The following is an 18,528-nucleotide window of genomic DNA, read 5'->3' on the forward strand; positions in this document are numbered from 1 at the left end:
AATTTAATGTATTTCAACCTAATATAGAATCTCATATAATCTCCACAACAACTTGAAGATTGTGGTATTGTCTCCACATGTAAAGAGTGGTTTTAAAATGCTACATAAGCAATTGGCTTTCCCCATAACGCTCTTCTGTATTTTATAAATTGACTTTGGGCCCACAGAGGGCTTAGGCTTTTGGAAGGTGAGTCCCAATTTTTTTCTTACCTCTGTTTGTACCATGGCTGGTCGTTGTGTTCTTAACATTTTGACTGTCTGGAAGATATCTACAACCCCTTCATATCTCATTCTTTCCAGTACAATACTCAGTGTTATGAAGACTCCAGTTCTTCCAACGCCGGCACTGACACAAGAAGGAAGGCAGGATGAGTAGTATGTTCATAATCTTCGCCTCATGTGCTTTGGAAACAGACATGCCACCAGCTTCCCTACTCCCATGTTCCTCACAGATATGTTCAGGATGAAGTGGGAATGCTTTTAGCATGTAGTTACCAGGTAGTGTGTTGTGAGAATAAGTAATTAATATTGGGTCGTATAAGATAGAACGCATTTCCAATATACTGTGTAACTCCAGTTGAAAAGGTCAAAAGATAATATTATAAAATCACTAGGCAAAATCATAAACATAATATGTAGTCTTGTACTCTTCGTGCAGAGTCTGGAACTAACGACCTTGCCTGTATGTGAAGTATGAACTACATAGAATAAGTTGGAACATACTGTGCAGATTCCTCCTTCTTACGTCATTAATAACAGAATCTGTGAAGAATATGCTCCCATCTAAACAGGCAACAAATTATATAGCAAGGCACACACAGTATCAACATTGGGTTGGATTTAGGAAACTGTGAATATCCTACATGCATTCATTGTAGAAATAGCAAATTGCACCCTGATTTCATGAAAGCTTGCAACAGATTCTCAAAAGGACCTCTGACAGTATAGCTAAGAGCTATGTACTAAACTATTTATTTTTAGATGATCAACAACTAAAAGATCCTACATTTCTTTATATCATTTCAGCAATGCTTTGAATGTGTTTCTGTTTCCTTTGGTATTTTAAGAATTCTGGAATTGTCACAGCAGCAAGGAAGAAAACTAATTGATAGCTCTTGTACTCTTAAGAAGTGACATCTAGGGGTTTAGGTAACAGGAACACTGAATAATCTGAAAAAAAAAAACCTTACATTTTTGGCCCTTATTTGAATGTTATGTGTAATGCTTAGGAAAAGCAGTAGAAAATACATGGATTCATTTACTCTGGGATGTAGCTGTGTGTTTCGACAAACAACAACTTCTCGTGAAACGCCCCCTACAAATAATGCTAGGTGAGGTTGCAGTTGTTTAAAGGGAGTTGGAGTTTTTCACTCCTGAGAAGAGTCAAGAGACCTTGAAGATCCCTTCAACCTGGGGAAAGTCTCACATTCATGAGAGACTCTGACCTGTGACACTTACATTGAGTCATCCACATATGTGGATTTAGAGTGTATCTTACTTTGACTTGATTAATCAATACAATCAAGAAAGGAAGGAAGGAAAGAACTAAGGAAGGGATATATATATGAGAGAGAGAGAGAGAGAGAGAGAGAGAGAGAGAGAAAGAAAAAGAAAGAAAGAAAGAAAGAAAGAAAGAAAGCGTTTCTGATCTAGCCAATGGACAGCTCATTATCCATGGTTGTGCGTAGAGTGGGAACTGCCTCTGAAATGAAGTCTGGTGCCTCCAATTTGACTACTTCTCCTTGGTGGGGAAGCCCAGTATCACACAGAGGAAGCGGAAGCAGGCTAACCAGATGAGACCTGATAGGTTGTGTTCATATGGTGGGGGAGGAGGTCCCCTTCTGTCAGAGGCCTAGGAGAGGGGAATAGGGCAAAATAGGGAGGGAGGAAGGGGGGGCGGGATGATACAAGTGAAGGGATAATAATCGAGATGAAATCTGAATAAATTTTCATAAAAATAATTTTTAAGAAAAGAAGAGGCATCTGTGTCATTGACTTCTAAATTTATCGAATCTTATACTAACTATTATGTTAGTTTAATATGCTAGAAATAACTGTTATTTCAGGGCATTCAAAAACAAGAGAAATTGTATGTCTAGCAGGCTTCAGGACATAAGGAGATAGGTGCAATCATGCGAATATACATGTATATAACATGTGAATCTTTATGCTAAGGGATTCTCCATCATTGTCTAAAACCATTCCCAATGACAAGTAACACAGGGCTCAATATAAAATTAGGAGTATCCGATATACTCTTTTTCTTAGAGTTCATATTGGACAGTCTGAATTAGGTAGATAAATTATGTGCTAGGTTAAATAAAAACTAGATGTTTCAACTCTAGTTTATAACATCAACTTTAAATACTGGAGACCACACATCACTTCTTATCTGCTCTTTAGGTGGATATAACAAAATTGACAGCACAAAATAAATGCTTCCAAGTATGAGAAGCAAAGCATTGCTATCAAAGATCACAGAGACCTGCAAAAAAAAAACCCTGAAGCTCACTGTTACACACCTTCATAAAATTATAGATCTGGGACAAGAGCATATATACTGATACCCATATTTATTTTTTCTATTTTTGAGATCTTGATTCCTATGGTACTAATAACAATAGTTTCTCTTTAAGCACCAGACTTTTTAAACATAAATGCTTTTAATATTTCAACTGTAAACATAAAAAACCCTGACACTTTAAGCTTTTGGAATCCTGACATACAGTAGTTTTAAAAAATTAGGTGAATTCCTTTTACTATGTTTTGCACATACAGCAACATCCACATATACTAAATTTATGGTGGGTGTCTAAGGCAGTCACTTAGTATTTCTATTAACTTCAGTGACTTAAATTGTAAAATGCTCTAGAAGCTGATGAAAATAATTAAATTGAAGGTGCTTCATTTTCTGATACAGCAACAATTTTCAAGCAAATTGCATTGTGAACTGAGGACCCACACTAATCACTTATTGACTTGCAAGAATTAGTATTGCTATTAAGGCTTGGCAGCTAGTCACAGCTCTTTCAAGAGACAAAGAGAAAAGATGCAGCAAGGCAATTGTAAATGCAGCTACACACACACAAAAAAAGAAAACAAACACTGAAAGGGATTAGTACTACACATTACTGATAGCGGACACACCAACAATTCCTGGCAACTTGAAACTTTTTTCCACAAGGGTTCAATTGGAGGGATAAAAACATTCTTCTAATTCTTCTTATTTTATGGAAAGAAAAATACATCTTTACTTTCTGTCTCATAGAACATTCTGAAAATAAATTTCAGTTATACAGATTTACCATAACAAGCTTGTATACAAAGTTGAATAAAGAACACCCATTTTCAAAGATGGCAAGCATCAATCATAAAAGTCCAGTTAGCATTAGTGTCTCCCTGCTCACCTGCAATGCACCGAAATAGGCCCATCCTGGCCAAACTGCTCCTTTGTTTTATGGACTTGGCCGATGAAGTCAATAAATCCTTCTCCAGACTTTGGCACTCCTTGTTCTGGCCAGTCAGTGAACTGGAACTGCCTGACTGTTCGGGACTGGCCGTCCTTTAGAGGGGAAGCCACATAACCAGCCATGAAGCAGCATGCCAGCAAGATTCAGCAAGTTCAGGGACCACAAGAGCATTCAGGATTTTATTTTTTTACCCCAGAAAATAAAAAGAGAAGAAAAAAGTTAGGAACATGTCCAGTGGCAACTCAGTTATGTGTGTCTTATATGCTGCCTACACTGTCAACATTTAAATATATTTAAATTCCAAATCTATTTGAGTTACCCTCTGCAGAAACATTTCCGAGCCTCAAAGATTAAGTTTGAAACCATCAAATATGCACATGTGCATGTGTGCGTGCACATATGTGCGCGCGCGCGCGCGCGCGCGCGCACACACACACACACACACACACACACACACACACAACCTTATATTCAATCGAATAACTTCTACACAGGAATCTGAAAGGAGGATGCAGGCATGTCACCAAGATCAGAAGCTTGCTGCTGTCACAGCGACTTCATATCCACCATGCATCCTTAAATCTAGCACTGTAAATGACAAATGTCAACATTCAAAGAATCTAACACAAACTAGGGAGCTGTGGTTGACCTGGCTGTCCCACAACGTATCTGAGATACACTTTCTAGCTGTATGTGAGACACAGCAGGAACCAGTTGATGATGCTTGAATTCTAGTTTAAGGCAATGGTGCCAGTTTGGTTTTGCCAACTACTACACAAACTAGAGTCTGGAAGAAGAAAACCTCAATTAGAGAACTGTTTCCATCAGAGTATCTTGTATGTATGTATGTGTGAGCATTTTCTTGATTAATGTTTGATATGGAAGGGGGCGGGCAACAGTGGCGGCGGCAGCCTAGACAGGCTCTCCTGGGTGGTGAAAGAGGAAAGATAAGAGGTCACCAAGGAGAGACTTGATACCGTATGAGCATATTCAGGGGGAGGAGGTCCCCCTCAGACACAGACTTAGGGGAGGGGAGGGGAGTAGGGGGGAAGTGGGAGGAAGGGAGGAATGGGAGGATACATGGGATGGGCTAACAACTGAGATGTAATATGTATAAATTAATAAAAATGTATTAAAAAAAAAAGAAATGAAGGAGAGTGAGACACGGAGCGCAGCACAGAGCAGTGCTCCTCCGTGGCCTCCGCTTTAGCCCCTGCCTCCAGCTTCCTGCTTTGAGCTTTTTCCCTGGATTCCTTGACGAGGAACCAGCAAACCAAGCAAATCCTTACTATAACTCTCTTTTGGTCAGTGTTTTATGCCAGGAACAGAAAAAGAAACTAACACAGAAACCAAGAGGATTATTTGCCAGTATCTCTCCCTCCCCTTTTTAAAAAAATCAGATGTTTCTTCCTGACTAGCTTCAGTAATTAAGTACTCTATACAGACAACTCCAAAATTGTAAGAAAAGCCATAGCTAAAATATGATAATTCAAAAAATAGTTGATTTAATTTATTATAATGTTTTGTACATGCAGCAATTTCCACAAGCACCAAATTAATGGTGGGTATTTAAGGTATTTACTTGGTATTTCTTTTAACTTCTTTTCTAAAGAGTATATACAAAAGTTCTCTGAGCTCAAGAAATATGTGTTAATAAGAGGTCATATGGTACTTCAGATTCTTTCTAGAATTGTTTGAAGTACAATAGCATCACAAGGGACCTTTCATGAATAAATACAGGGATTCCTGCTCTTGAATAACCAGGGGAAAGCATAACTAAACCCATACTTACTGGGAATGGTCCCATTTAAAGAGGTGCTCTCAGTGGCTTTCTGCTCTCTATTCTTGGGAACTAATATTTTCTTCTAAGATTCTTTTGGGACGAGGAATGCTTGTTTCTAAGATTTGTAGAGATAACTCAATCCCAGGCAAATTGAAAAGAGAGGCTGGCTTAACTCAGGATGGGTACACATCATGCATGCCAGTGGTGCAGAGCACATGCTTGATAGAAGACTAAAAGATCACACCAACTTTGTGAGAATGCAGAGAAAGGATGAAAGTATTTGCCCCTATCACTAACTCTCAGATGTTTACTATGTGAGATTGACTTATTTTCCTCTGTTTTGGGGAAAGTTTTGGAGGGCATAGGGATGTAGGTCAGAGATTGGGCAATGCAGTTATCTTGTGAGTATCCTTGGGATTTCATTTTTGACTGTAGTCACTTGTAAAATCAAGAACAGGTTGTGTGCACAAACACTACTTGGAGGAGAGATCCCCTTATTGCTTAAAGGTTAGTTGCTTCACGATGCTGTGTTCACACAAGGGCCAACTGGCTTACTGGACTCAGAGCCTGAGATCAGAATCATGCTGGGAGCATATACAAAAGGCCTCTGGCCGTTAACCACAGACAGACTCTTAAAACAATCTGAGCAAATTGCTGCTTTACTCATTCTTTTCTTAATATGACTGGGTTTAACTTGGAACTAGGTAAATGTGTTCCCCATGGGTTAAACCTGGATTTTCTTCTGTACTGCCAGAAAGAGGAAATTTACTTTTCTGGAACTTGGGTGTTTGATTCATACTGAACAGATAGTGGCAAGCATCAGGACGTGCTTATTTGGACAATTACAAAACTGAGATCTTGGAACATAATAGCTGCTTTTATGTAGTCACATTCAAAGTAGTTAATATATCACACTTTCTAGGATCAACACATCTGTCACCTCTGCCAACCCTCTTGGGAATTGTATTTTCTTAGTTTCAGTCTCTGTCTCTGTTTTTCTCTGTGTCAGAGCCAGGGATAGGCTATGGAAATTAGCAATCTACAAACATGAGCTAAGAAAAAGCTGCTTTCAGAAAATATAATGCATCAACTACATATTTTTCCCCGGATTTTAGTCAACCCACCCACTATGACAGTTCCAAAAATAAAACAGAGCTTTGAACTGACCTGGTCTCCCTAAGATATGTTTGTAATCATGGTTTGAGAGAGGCTAATGGCAAAGATATTAAAGTTTTTGCATAGAACTTCTTACATCAGGGCTGAGGCTTGGACTCAGCAATCTTTGTGAGAAATGCAAATGAAAATTAGTCAACAAGGGTTGTGAGTTCACAGCTCTCATGGACAGACGCATTAGCACATGGTGGAATAAACCATGCCAGAAATCAAATTAGAATGTGCAAGGCTTGTCAGAACCTTCCACGGAATGCCATTTGCTCTGCAGTTTTAAAGTCATACCAAATTAACCTACAAGCCCATATGACCTCAAGGGCTGTACAAACAACAACATATTTACAGCCTCAAGTAATGAAGAAGTCAGTCTCTCCAATGAGAATGCATTGAGAAGGTGAACTTCGGTGCAGCCAGCCAATCAGTAAGTGCTTCCAAACACAAGCATTCACTGGGTCCCTATAGCTGGGCTTCCAGGTGTTACATTTGAAGAGAAGCCAAGCCTGGACTTATGGAAACACTTTCCAGACAGATTCTTTTCCCTTAAAGTCATCCATAATGGGTGATTTCCTTTCCTTTTGAGAATGGTTATTTGGCAAACATCTCTCCCAGAGGAGCATACTGAACCCTAATTTCTATCAAATGGTGGAGCTGAACTTACCCTGGCATCCGTGACCTTGAATTCCCTCAGAATATACTGGGGCATGTTGTACTCAGCCATTGGATCTACAACAAAATACTGGTATCTTGCAGATCGTTCTGCTGGCCAGTATTGGTGACATTTCTCCTAAAAAGAAGAGATTAATGTTAAATTGTAAGGGGCAAACAAATTTTGTCTATTTACGTTTCTCCTCTTGTTCATGAAATTCAAAAATGCAAGGCAATTTCAATTGCATGAACCTACTCTTTTGAACCTTTAGCTTGAAGACAGGCAAACTATCTGATGTAATTTCTCTGCCCCCCCCCCCCGCCCCAAAATAATAATAAGCACAGAGCCTGGCAAATCATAGCTGCTTATTAAATACCAGTTAAACTGAGTGGTTCAACTTGGAGGTTATCTTATGTCTATGAATTATATAAATACATAAGTGCTTGGGCAATGCTAACCATTTTGGCTCAGTATTATATCAGTACACTTGTTTTATACCAGCAGGGCTTGTAACTGGAAAATCACTGAGGACAGAGCAGAAAGAAGCCTCTAAATTGATCTAGTTTCAATCTTAGCTGCAAACTGAGGAATCTGGGCTCTGCGCATTCTGGTGACTGGTGTTAGCTTGCAGAATCAGCAGACAGATTACAGTAAGCTAGATAACTTCTTGGCCTTATATCTCTTTGCCTATCGTGTAATTTATAAGATGAAGAGACAGAATGAGACCGCCTCTGACAGCACTGCAGACATGCTTTCAGGTGCCGTAGCAGGTGGCAGTGCTTCAAGTATCTCTGATGCTACTTTATGTGTACTTAAGAATAATTATTCTTAAAACCAGATTTGCTATTATAACTTTTGATATATTGTGTAGCTTTTCAGCCCCATGCCCAATGGACAGGGACAATACAGTTTGGCTTAAGAATGAAAGTCAAGAATTGAAGTTTCATTTCATGGGAAAATGATAGCCCATTTGATCATGAAATTCCAGCCTATTTAGGCAAAAGGCAACAAGCATATGCTAAGAGTCAAAGTAAGCCAGTAGATATCACTGACTGATTCATTTGTCTTTACTATTGCACGTCAACTTACTCTGCCCATTTCTCTCAGCTTGGTGAGCATCACAACAATGGTGGAGTTGTGTTCCCAAAGCATGCGCCAGAAATCTTCAGTTGTCTCCGCTAAGGGCCCCTGGGTAGCAATGTAGGCTTTCTGTTGTCTGAATAAAGAGAATGAAAAGAAAATGCTGAAGCATTTTGAAGACACAGAGAAGTTGGTTTGTGAGTAGTCAACATCAGTCCTACTACATTATTAATTCAATTGCTGGGGATCCCCATTAGGATACATAATCAATAAGATGGCTTAGTAACATGTTGGGACTATGCAAAATCAATTATGCTGTTAATACACTATGTATGTCTTTATCATTGCTACTTCAATTTAGTGTAATGCTAATGGCTTAATTTCATATGTTATACAAATCATTTAAATGCTTAGTCATGTGACATTGGTTTCTAGAAAGAATGTTCACATAATCCATTACGTTTATAAAAGATGACACTAACTAGTTTCTTTATCAACTTCCAGATCTAAATGGTTTCAGAAAGAACGTGTTAGAAGGTCAGATTAAAGGAAACGATAGCCAGAGGCAGAGGAGATTGCTCAGTTACTAAAGTATCTGCCATATAGATCCTCAACTCTAATATAAAGTGCCGGAAGGGAGGGAGCAGGTAGGTAATAGATAGATCGCTACGTCTTATTAGGCAGCCAGTTCAGCTGAAGGGATGTACTCTAGATTCAGTGACAGACCGTTTCTCAAAAACTAAGCTGGAAAGCAGCTGAGGAAGTCATGGAATGCTCATCTCTGGTAGCCACACGCATACATGCCCCAACATGGCCACACTGGTATAAACAGACACATATAGCATACCCACTCACATGCACACACACATGTAAGCATGTAAATACACCACAGAAACACATTGCCCCACCTCCACATGCCGTAGAAACTTCATTACTATTGCTTAATTCTATCTAAAATGAAAACAAACAAACAAAAAACACCACCACCAAGAATTGGTGATGATCTATTTGGAAAGAAAATGGTTTTAAATAGAGATGAAATTCTTTGTGGTTGTAAATCTAGGGCACATGCAAATATCAAAGCACTGGACTGTCAAGGAAGTGAGAATAGATACCTGTATCCATCAAGAAAACTGGCATTGATGTAATCGGAGCCTTCTACTCCTCGGATAGGCTGCAGGCACACCCTTGTAGATTCATATGGCATAATATTAACAAGGCGGTTTTTGAATTTATTACATGGAAGATTGGCACTGATGAATCTTGAGGTGTGAGCTTTTGAGCTGGCTAGACGCTGTTGAATGTAAAAAGAAAAAAAATTCGCAAAGATAATTTTAGCCAATGGTTTGAAAGCAGTTCACCTAAGATGCCCTGTTTAGATATGAATCTTCTTTTTTTCCTTGATAGTAAATATTCAAAGTATTTCCTTCTAGCTAATTATTCCATATAGCCTAATGAATATGTAAACATTGCATTTTGAGAACACGATTTCTGAATTAGAATTAGGACTCCAAGGACCCCTGGCATTGTCAGGGAACAAAAAAATAGAGGAGAAAAGAAGGAAGCATTTTATATAAATCTGATACCAGAGGAGAAGGTCAAGTAAACCCTGGACTTCAAAATTCGAAAGACAACAAAGTAAAGCCTGTTTGAAAGACGAAAATGATGTGTTGGTGAGTATTGACATCAGAGCTAATGCCTTACCTTAAATTCGAGCTCCATTCCGGTGACATTCTCCCCTGTTTCTATTTGTGTCAGCTTCTGAATGTAAGCATACAAGTTTCTAGCCGGCACTTCGGTATTTCCACATGTCACTGCTTCTAACAGCGCATCATGGATAAAGATGTACTGGTCCTCTGTTTGCACCATATAATTCCTCTGGGCTCTCATTAAAGTTACATGGCCATAAATATCTACAGTTTTTTCATGCTTTATTCTTTCTAACATGGCATCTATTACAATGAAACAGCCAGTTCGGCCAACACCCGCACTATAAGACAAACAGAGGGGGGAGAAAAGCACACATGAACTTAGCAAGAAACTAACACATAAGATAATTTTTATTAACTTCATTACCCAGATCTGAAACCTATGAATTTGATTCAAATAGCTATTACAAGGATTTTAAGTCACTCTAGAATAAAAGCACCAATTACAGGGATACATATAACAATATACCCAGTAAGATTCATTTTATTTATAATGAAATGAATATTTGCTAAACCCATAATTATGTCCACTCTTGGTCATATCATACAATGTAGGTATTAATTTTTTTTGTTTTTCTCTTTTTATTAATGTATTTGTTTATTCACTTTATTATTTTTAAAATGTGAACAGATATAAAATTAATTAGGCTGCTTGTATTTAGATTTTTTAAATTATTGGTCAGTATCTAATTAGAGAGTCACCTGATGCAGTTCCTGATTGTAATCTTAGCACTTGAAAGGTGGAGACAAGATCAAGAGTTCAATGCCAACCTAATAAGTTTGAGACTATCCTGGGATACAAAAACCTTGTCTCAAAAACAAGAACAAAAATATCTAATTCGGTTTTTTAAACAAAGCAATCTAAGTCTATTTTTGGTTGAGTTTATTTTCAAAATGAAAACAAGGTATCTACTAAATAACTCAAGTATCTCTTATTGAACAATTCTGTAAGGAAGTTTTAAAACTCACCTAGTGGGACATATAAAATTAATACTCAAAATGTTGCTCAGTTAAAAACAATGCCTGGTGGTATTAAGAAAACTTCTTAATAAGTAACAATCAACTGGGAATTTGTTCTTATTTTCTTTTCTTTCAGAGTTGAATGTACTTGAAAATTCTTAGTGAAATTCAAGCATTCTGTACGGGAAAACAAGGGCCTCAATCGTTGTTATACAAAGAGATTTGGGGCAATTTTTAAACTCCATTACATGCGGACTTATAGGTCAGTGTTCCACTTTGAAGAAACAGATTCAAAGAAAAGGACATAAAAGAGACAATCTGTAATGGTTGGCTGCTGCTCCAAGGAGATAGGCTCACTAAGGAACTGGCTTCCATAGACACAGATTTAAAACAGTGAGCAACCACGAGTATGGAAAAAGACACTAAGAAAGTAGCCCACCTCTGTTCCTGCAGTATCAAGGTAAGCCTTGTGTTTCCTTTGATCTAATCCTTCAAGCTGTGTACATTTATGTGTCCAGAATGGATCAATACAAAATGCCTTCCTCCTTTTCACTATGCCTATTTACCTCACAGTTGATATACATTCAGCAGGAAGAGGTAAATATTACCAGCTTAGATTCTGTTCAGTTTGTTGTCTGTTGCTCTGACAAATACCTTGACCAAAGTCAATTTGGAGAGGAAGGGTTTAGCTTACAGCTTACAGTCCATCGTTGAGGAAAGAAAGACAGGACCCCAAAGCGAGTGCTCAAAGCAGAAACCATTAGAGGAATGCAACTTACTTGCTTGATCTCAGGCTTTCTTATACAACTCAGGACCGCCTGCCTTGGAGATAGTACTGCCCAAAGTGTGTTCGGCTCTCTAAATATCAATTAGAGATCAAGAAAAATGCCCCACAGATATGCCTATGGGCCACCTAATAGAGACAGTACATAAACCAAGGTTCCCTCTTCCAACATGTGTCAAATTGACAAACAACATTAATCATTACAGATTCCTAATGGCAGAAGTCTTCGTTTATAACATGCCACTGTCTGTTGGCATCTGTCTATCTGTTTTCCCTTATGTGTCTGCCCAACTGCAGATCTAGCCTGTCAGTCAATGAACAATGCAGTGTTGCATGAAATCAGATAAGGGTTATGGCCATATGATGATTTTGTTCTCATTATTAAAGATTCTAAAGCTTATGAAAGAATGTAATGATTTACATAAATACATTTCAAGAAAAGAAAGGAGTTGGTTGGTATGGATTGGAAATGGGTCTTGAAGGATGAGGATTTGAAGTGATGGACCAACAAGAGCTCTAACCTAAAATCATACTGTTGTGTCTGGGAACTACATGCAAAAAATTTCCCAGATCAGCACAAATCTTAGAAGGTCTGTATATGAAGACTGCCAAAACTACACAATGAATGAGTTTGATATGCACCAGGACCAGTCTCATAAGAATCCACAATCACTCTATTGTCAAGTGGCTGCAAGGTAGGAAGAGAGAATTTAAAAATGCTTAATTTAATTATTGACTACTGTAGATCAATTCCAGCTTCCACACAGGAGCCTGTTGTTTGTAGACTATATGTATTTCACACAATATATAACTTAAAATTGTTATGGCTTTATGTTCTGTACCAAAGGCCTCTAGATTCTAAATCCTGAAGTTTTTAGCTCATGAACTAGCATGACACTGATAGATTATGCAAAAAGCCTTTAGGGAATATAGAATGCTGTAATTGTTTTTAATTATAATTTGGCACCATTTCTAATGAACACCGGTATATACATCTCTTCTTAGTGCAAAACACACTACAAGTCTCTCCAAGACTATATATCAAGCTGATTATAGTTATAGCAGGGACATTTTCCTAACTCATCCCACTTGCCCCATCGGGTACCATTCAAATGTCTAGATGGCATGCTGTTCTACAGGGTTACAGAAAGGGACTGAAGAGTCTTGGGAGGTTGAGAGGATTAATTCCAACTTCAAGAGGTTCAAAGCTTTTTATAATAATGATGTTACTGCCCCAACTCATCAAGCGAAGGAAAACAAATCCAACATGTACCTGAGTCTAAAGTGAAAAATTCTAAGACAAGACAAAAGGGAGGCTATGATTTGAACAGTATGTTTTTACTCAACAAATCATAGCAAACTATTCCTTGTTTATTCTTCATGTTCATAAGGAATAGAGAGAAGAAATTGGCCTCCTTAGAATTTACGTACTCTCATTTTTCTGGGGAAAAGTTTTCAGGATTAAGGATTAGATATATGCCCATCTTAAACCAAGTGTGTGAAGTATAAGCTACTTTTCCATTCCAGGCCCTAATATGACCTTGAGCCTATCATATAAATATTGTATTTTTAAAATTTTTTGGCTTTTTCATTTTTATTATATCTGATAATGATAATAGCTCTAGCTAATTAATGGGGCCTAATTATCTAGTAAGTCTTAAGGCTGAATTAAACTCATCAAGGTTTCTGCAAACAAAGGAAGAGGCAGTTCCTTTGTAGTTACATTTTCCAATTCTATCTCTGAAGACAAAAAGGCCACAGCTATAAAATTCTGGGAAAATTATGAAAGTCATTTCTGTATAATTTGTGGTTGAGCTTTTAAAACCTTGCTTTAATCTAATCCCTCAGACTGTTCTAGCTTCTCTAGGTATTTCTAACTAATAATACCTCATGTTCAAGAAATGTATTGCTTTCACATATATTGCCGTGGCAGAAGAGATGGTAGCTAAGAGCCTTTCCCCCATAGGTCTTGGTGTCTTAGTGGCACATAACAAATGGCAGTTTCCTTCTTTATTAATTAATGACGTTTTGTTACTTTCCTGAAGCCATATAGCTTATGGCAGGTGGTAGGGCAAAGACTCAAGATTGTCTTTTACTTGACCTTTGCAAAAACATCCAGATTTTGAAGCAGTCCTCTTCTATTTAAGAACCCTTATCAACATGTGGCTAAATCTCAGTTAGTTTCCTTACAAAGCCTTCTTGGCTTCCAAGACATGGGTTGAGGCAATATGAGGAAACATCTGATACTATATCAGGCTTGGTAGTAGAAAGGGGGATTTTCTAATTATCTGAAACAAAGAAGAACTCCAAACATATAACACAAATTTTTCTAAAGAAGAATCGTGTCATTGTTTTGTGTAATGAATCTACTAATTGTGAAAGTGGAAGTCCTGGCACACCAGAGGTAAAAACCAAAGATGAATTCTAAATGTCACGTGTATAAATCTATAGGTACTCTTGACTGTGGCTCAGTATTTGTGTTAGTTTTTTATTTTGAAAACAGCTTTATGTTGATGTAATTAGCACTCAAGAAAATATCTTAAGGTGAGAAAGGACTTATTTTGGCTCAGTGTTTCAGAGAGATCAGCCCTCAGTATGGAAAGTGAAAGAGAGTAGGTCACCTGCTGGCAGCTAGGAAGTGGAGGGGCAATAGAAAGGACAGAAAGAGAGGGAGGGAAAGGAGGAAGAATCAGGAGGAAGGAAAGGCAGAGGTAGAGGAAGGAAGGGAAGGAAGAAGAGGGGACAGGAGGAGGCAGAGGAAGAGAGAAAATGCCAGGCTTGCCTTTTAAAAAAATTATTGTGTTGTTTCTTGGTTCTCGGCATATGAGATGGTACTTCCCACATGAGGGCATTCTAGTCTACCCCCTTAGATAATCCCCCAAGAAATGTCTTTATAGATACAACTGGAGGTATGCCACATAAATCCCAGATGCTTCACAGCCTGGTCAAACTGATAATCAAGATTGTCAAAAGATGTGTTTTGGTTTCATTTCTGTGATGAAGGCTAATCTGTTTCCCTGGGTTGTCTCATTTATAACCATTTCCCAGATCTGCCTACTTCTGAGAGCCCCACAGAGGTAGCTTACATTCCTACTCTCATCACTCTATATCACTCATCAACAGTCACTAAGTTGATGAATCCTAAGAGGACAGTTCTTCCGTGGGCACAGTGGAGCCTACATTCCAAGCTATGAGAGTCTTCACAGTAGCGTGCAAATGACTCATCAGGACCTTCTCCAGCTGGCAGATCTTTCCTTTATCGTCTTGACTCTTAGACATAGAGTTCAAGAAGAAACTTGCTCTCATTTCATCTCTTGCCCTGTACAATATTGTCTCGCATACCATAAACACTTGGCTTTTACACCAATGATCTCTTCTTTAGTTAGTGAGCTGGATGTGGTAAAAGAAAAATAACTTTTCATGATGAGTGCTTAAATAGAGTTATATTCCAAAGGCAACATTTAAAATACAGTTTAATTTCTCATAATATCATGCTCATTGGGGTGAAAATATTCCACAATGATGTTTTAATTAGAATTTCTTCATAGTGGCTTCTGAACACTGTGTTTAATGCCTACAACACAAGAAAATGCTACCTTTGCCTTCTCAAGAGTTGGTTGTTAACACAGCATATTACATGTCTACTTTAGGGATTTCCTATGACATTGCTACTAAATTTATAAGCGAGTTAATGGTGATTACTAGAATACACTCATTTTAGATTTGAGGGGCCAAGACAGGGCTTCTTTGTTTTAGCTCTGGCTGTCCTGGAGCTCATTCTATAAATCAGGCTGGCTTTGGACTCACAGAGTCCTGCCTGTCTCTGCCTCCCAGGTCCTGGGATTAACGTATGCCACTACAGTCCAGCTCATTTTAGATGTTTTACATTTCACTTTTGTGATGTGGTTCATCTATTTTTGAGTTGTTTTGATATATCCATTAGTTGTCCAGAATATGTCTTTAAGATTTAATACAGAATATGTATGGGTATATAATTTTTTATTCTGAAACTGTCTATTCTTCTATGTCTTTATTTTGATCTTTACAAGTCAGCACCAGATTGGCTTTTTACAGTACATGTGCTCTGGTACAATCTCTGCCTCAAGTACTAAGAAGGCATGCTGCACCATTCTGCCATTGTACCTTGCATGGAACATAAATATGTTTGGGTTTTGGTCATTTAAAGTAATATTTGCCAACAAGTACTAATGAATATTTTGTTTATTTTGTAGGCACAAACATTTCATCTAAGTAGTTTGGGTCCTAATCTCATGACTAGGATTGCCTTTCTCTCTCTCCATCTCTCTACTTTTCAAGACATGATTACTCTGTGTAACAGGACCCTGTCTGTCCTGGAACATGCTTTCTAGACTGAGCTGGCCATGAATTTACAGAGATATACCTTCTTCTGACTGTAGAGTGTTATTGCTGAATTAAATTGAGCTTTCCTAGGGTATCCTCTGGTTGCACAATGTGCCAACTCAGCCAAATGCATTTCCTTTCTTTTAAACAATATGGTTAGGTTCATATTTGTGGCTTTCCCTCATCAAAAAGCCAACTGTGTCTGGAGTCTGCCCACCTCTAGCTCTTTGTTTATGTTGGTCTTTACATCATAACATCAATCTTTCTTTGATATTCATCCCAACTGCTGTACCCTGGAGGGAAATTTCTTCTGTGGATTCTACTTCTGCAATAATAGGTTCTCTATCTTCAGGTTTGGTTAGATGATCAGAGCAGGACAAAAAGGGGGGACAATAGCTTCCTTGTTTCTTTGTATTCAACAATTTCACATGGCACTTTCCATGCCAGAGAAATGGAAGGTGATTAGATTAAGTTGCAAACCAATGGGATTCCAGAATAAAACTATCAGACCTTTTCCTGGAGCACAAATAACACCCCCGAACTCTAACATAGGCCACTCCATTTAAGAATAGTTACAAAGGCAGCAAGCTCTTAAAGGGTTCCACACGATAGAAACAACTCAAAGCTATGCTTTACTCCAGCTGCTAAGAAATGGCAGTCCTCAGACACCAGTCTGCATCTGTAAGAAACGACGCTGAATACTCAAAGCTTTTACAAGTGTGCCAGACAACTTCTGTTTGGATTTCTGAGCTCCCACAGCAGCACTTTACTGCCTTCTCCAGTTTACTCTTTTTAGATGTCAGTACCTTAGCACAGTGCACCTCTCAAAATGAAGGATTGAGTTTTGAAAGCAAATGCATTTTTCTTTGATGCTGAATCTGAGCTCCCCACAGCAGCAATAATGACAAAGCCCTATTTAGTGTTGTTTGTTTCTCATCATTTCAACAGCCTTCAACCTGAAACATGATAAGGACAGCAGAACTGATAAACTACCCTTATTTTTATCTGTTTTCTGTCGGAGTAGTTGCCAAGCACTGAGACAAATTTTTCTAAATATCTTTCAAAGAAGGAGGGTATTACCCTGCGTTTCAGGCTGAGGCCAGCACAACTCAGCATACTTATTATGGTACAGAACATTCCAGGAAAAGGGAAGAAGGCAGCATTCTTAAATCAAGCCCAGTGTAATGCTGGTCCCACTATTTTATTCCTGAATTAAACTCAGCTTCCTTAGGTTATCTTCTGGTTGTACAGTGATGTCATTAATGAAAATCAGAACACAAACTCTAGACTTCTTGTGACTTCTCTGGCAAACCCAATGATTGTTAGACTCTAGTTCTTAAAACCTAATAATTTCCGTTAGTGATAGGCACTGCAGTGTTTACACATGAAAAGACTATGCAATCCATTAAACAAGCACGCCTACCAGGAAATTGTTATTACTTCAATATCATCACTCATCCAGTTATAAGATTTGTTTTCAATTTCTAAAAACATGATTGAGTTAGTCCCATGAGTTGAAATATGCTTAATGTCCCGTGATGTGATACAGTAGTAATGTGTGAAAAGAGAAATGTTAAGAGGCATAAGGGGACTATTTTGCACTAAAACCATTCTGGATGTGCATTTAAGAGTTGGTTTTCTGGCTAATTTAGTGGAGGTTTGATGCTGACCCTCGGCTGACACATCACTGGCCTGGCAAAGAATAGCAGAATCCGGAAACCACAGAGATCAGTGAGTTGGATGAGAATCCAGTAAAATATAGCCAGAAATTACTGCAAGCATTTTGTACATCTATCAGCTTGGGGTTTGATTGGATGTTAAATTTCAGCTATTAAGAATGGCATTTATGAACTGCGAGTTTATTTCAAAAGATATCTAAGGGAAGGTATTGGGTTTTATGAGTAGTTTTATAGCAGTAATCTGATGACCATACTAATAAAACTCTGAAGTAATTTTGATGAGGCTTCTGTTTTCAATCGGTTAAAATTAACATTTAGCTTAATGTCTTGGTATCATAGCCATGTCTAGGGCATTATTCTCTATGAAAATAGATTCAGTGATTTTTTTTTTATTTCTAGTATCTCCTTCACCCTGGCTACCCCATAGAACAGTCCAAATTTCTTTACCATAAACACTTACCTACTCAGTTCAGTCAGTTATACATCTTATGAAGTAGAAACTGTGTAGTTTTGAACATTAAAATACAGAAATTTATCTGAGCTAATTAACAGACTATATGCCTACATAATGTACTTGCTTTTGAGAGTAAATTTATACTATTCAATAAAATTTAAAGTGCAGAAGTTCTTTTATTTAAGGAAATCTGTTATGGAGTCTATATGTGCCCACATACATAGAGAGGCTTCAAAAAGATTTTATTACAGGATCATTTGATATCAAATAGACTAGACTGGACAGGGCAGTAGTTAAACTATGCTCTATCAAAACTGTCACTACTGTGTAACAGTTAGAGGGAACACATAATCTATGTGTTGATTCACTACCAAAAATTTTAAGACCTATTCCCACCTAACTATGTCACAGAGAATTATACGTACCCTAAT

At 38.0% G+C, this 18,528-nt stretch overlaps 1 protein-coding gene across 23 annotated transcripts in view; it reads right to left on the reverse strand.

Annotated features, from left to right (window-relative positions):
• Nucleotides 1-18,528, reverse strand: part of PTPRD (protein tyrosine phosphatase receptor type D) — a 2,167,047-nt gene that overhangs the window by 6,042 nt on the left and 2,142,477 nt on the right. For all 23 annotated transcript variants that reach the window (XM_084785035.1, XM_084785038.1, XM_084785037.1 and 20 more), the window contains 6 exons: nucleotides 9,854-10,139; nucleotides 9,265-9,443; nucleotides 8,159-8,285; nucleotides 7,082-7,207; nucleotides 3,408-3,562; nucleotides 211-346 (listed from right to left, as the gene is read on the reverse strand). In XM_084785035.1, the coding sequence (XP_084641161.1) occupies nucleotides 211-346; nucleotides 3,408-3,562; nucleotides 7,082-7,207; nucleotides 8,159-8,285; nucleotides 9,265-9,443; nucleotides 9,854-10,139 (1,009 nt within the window). The remainder of the gene's footprint in view (nucleotides 1-210; nucleotides 347-3,407; nucleotides 3,563-7,081; nucleotides 7,208-8,158; nucleotides 8,286-9,264; nucleotides 9,444-9,853; nucleotides 10,140-18,528) is intronic.

The sequence above is a fragment of the Acomys minous genome (assembly GCF_964271855.1).
Source record: "Acomys minous genome assembly, chromosome: 1".
Classification (NCBI taxonomy): Eukaryota; Metazoa; Chordata; class Mammalia; order Rodentia; family Muridae; genus Acomys; species Acomys minous.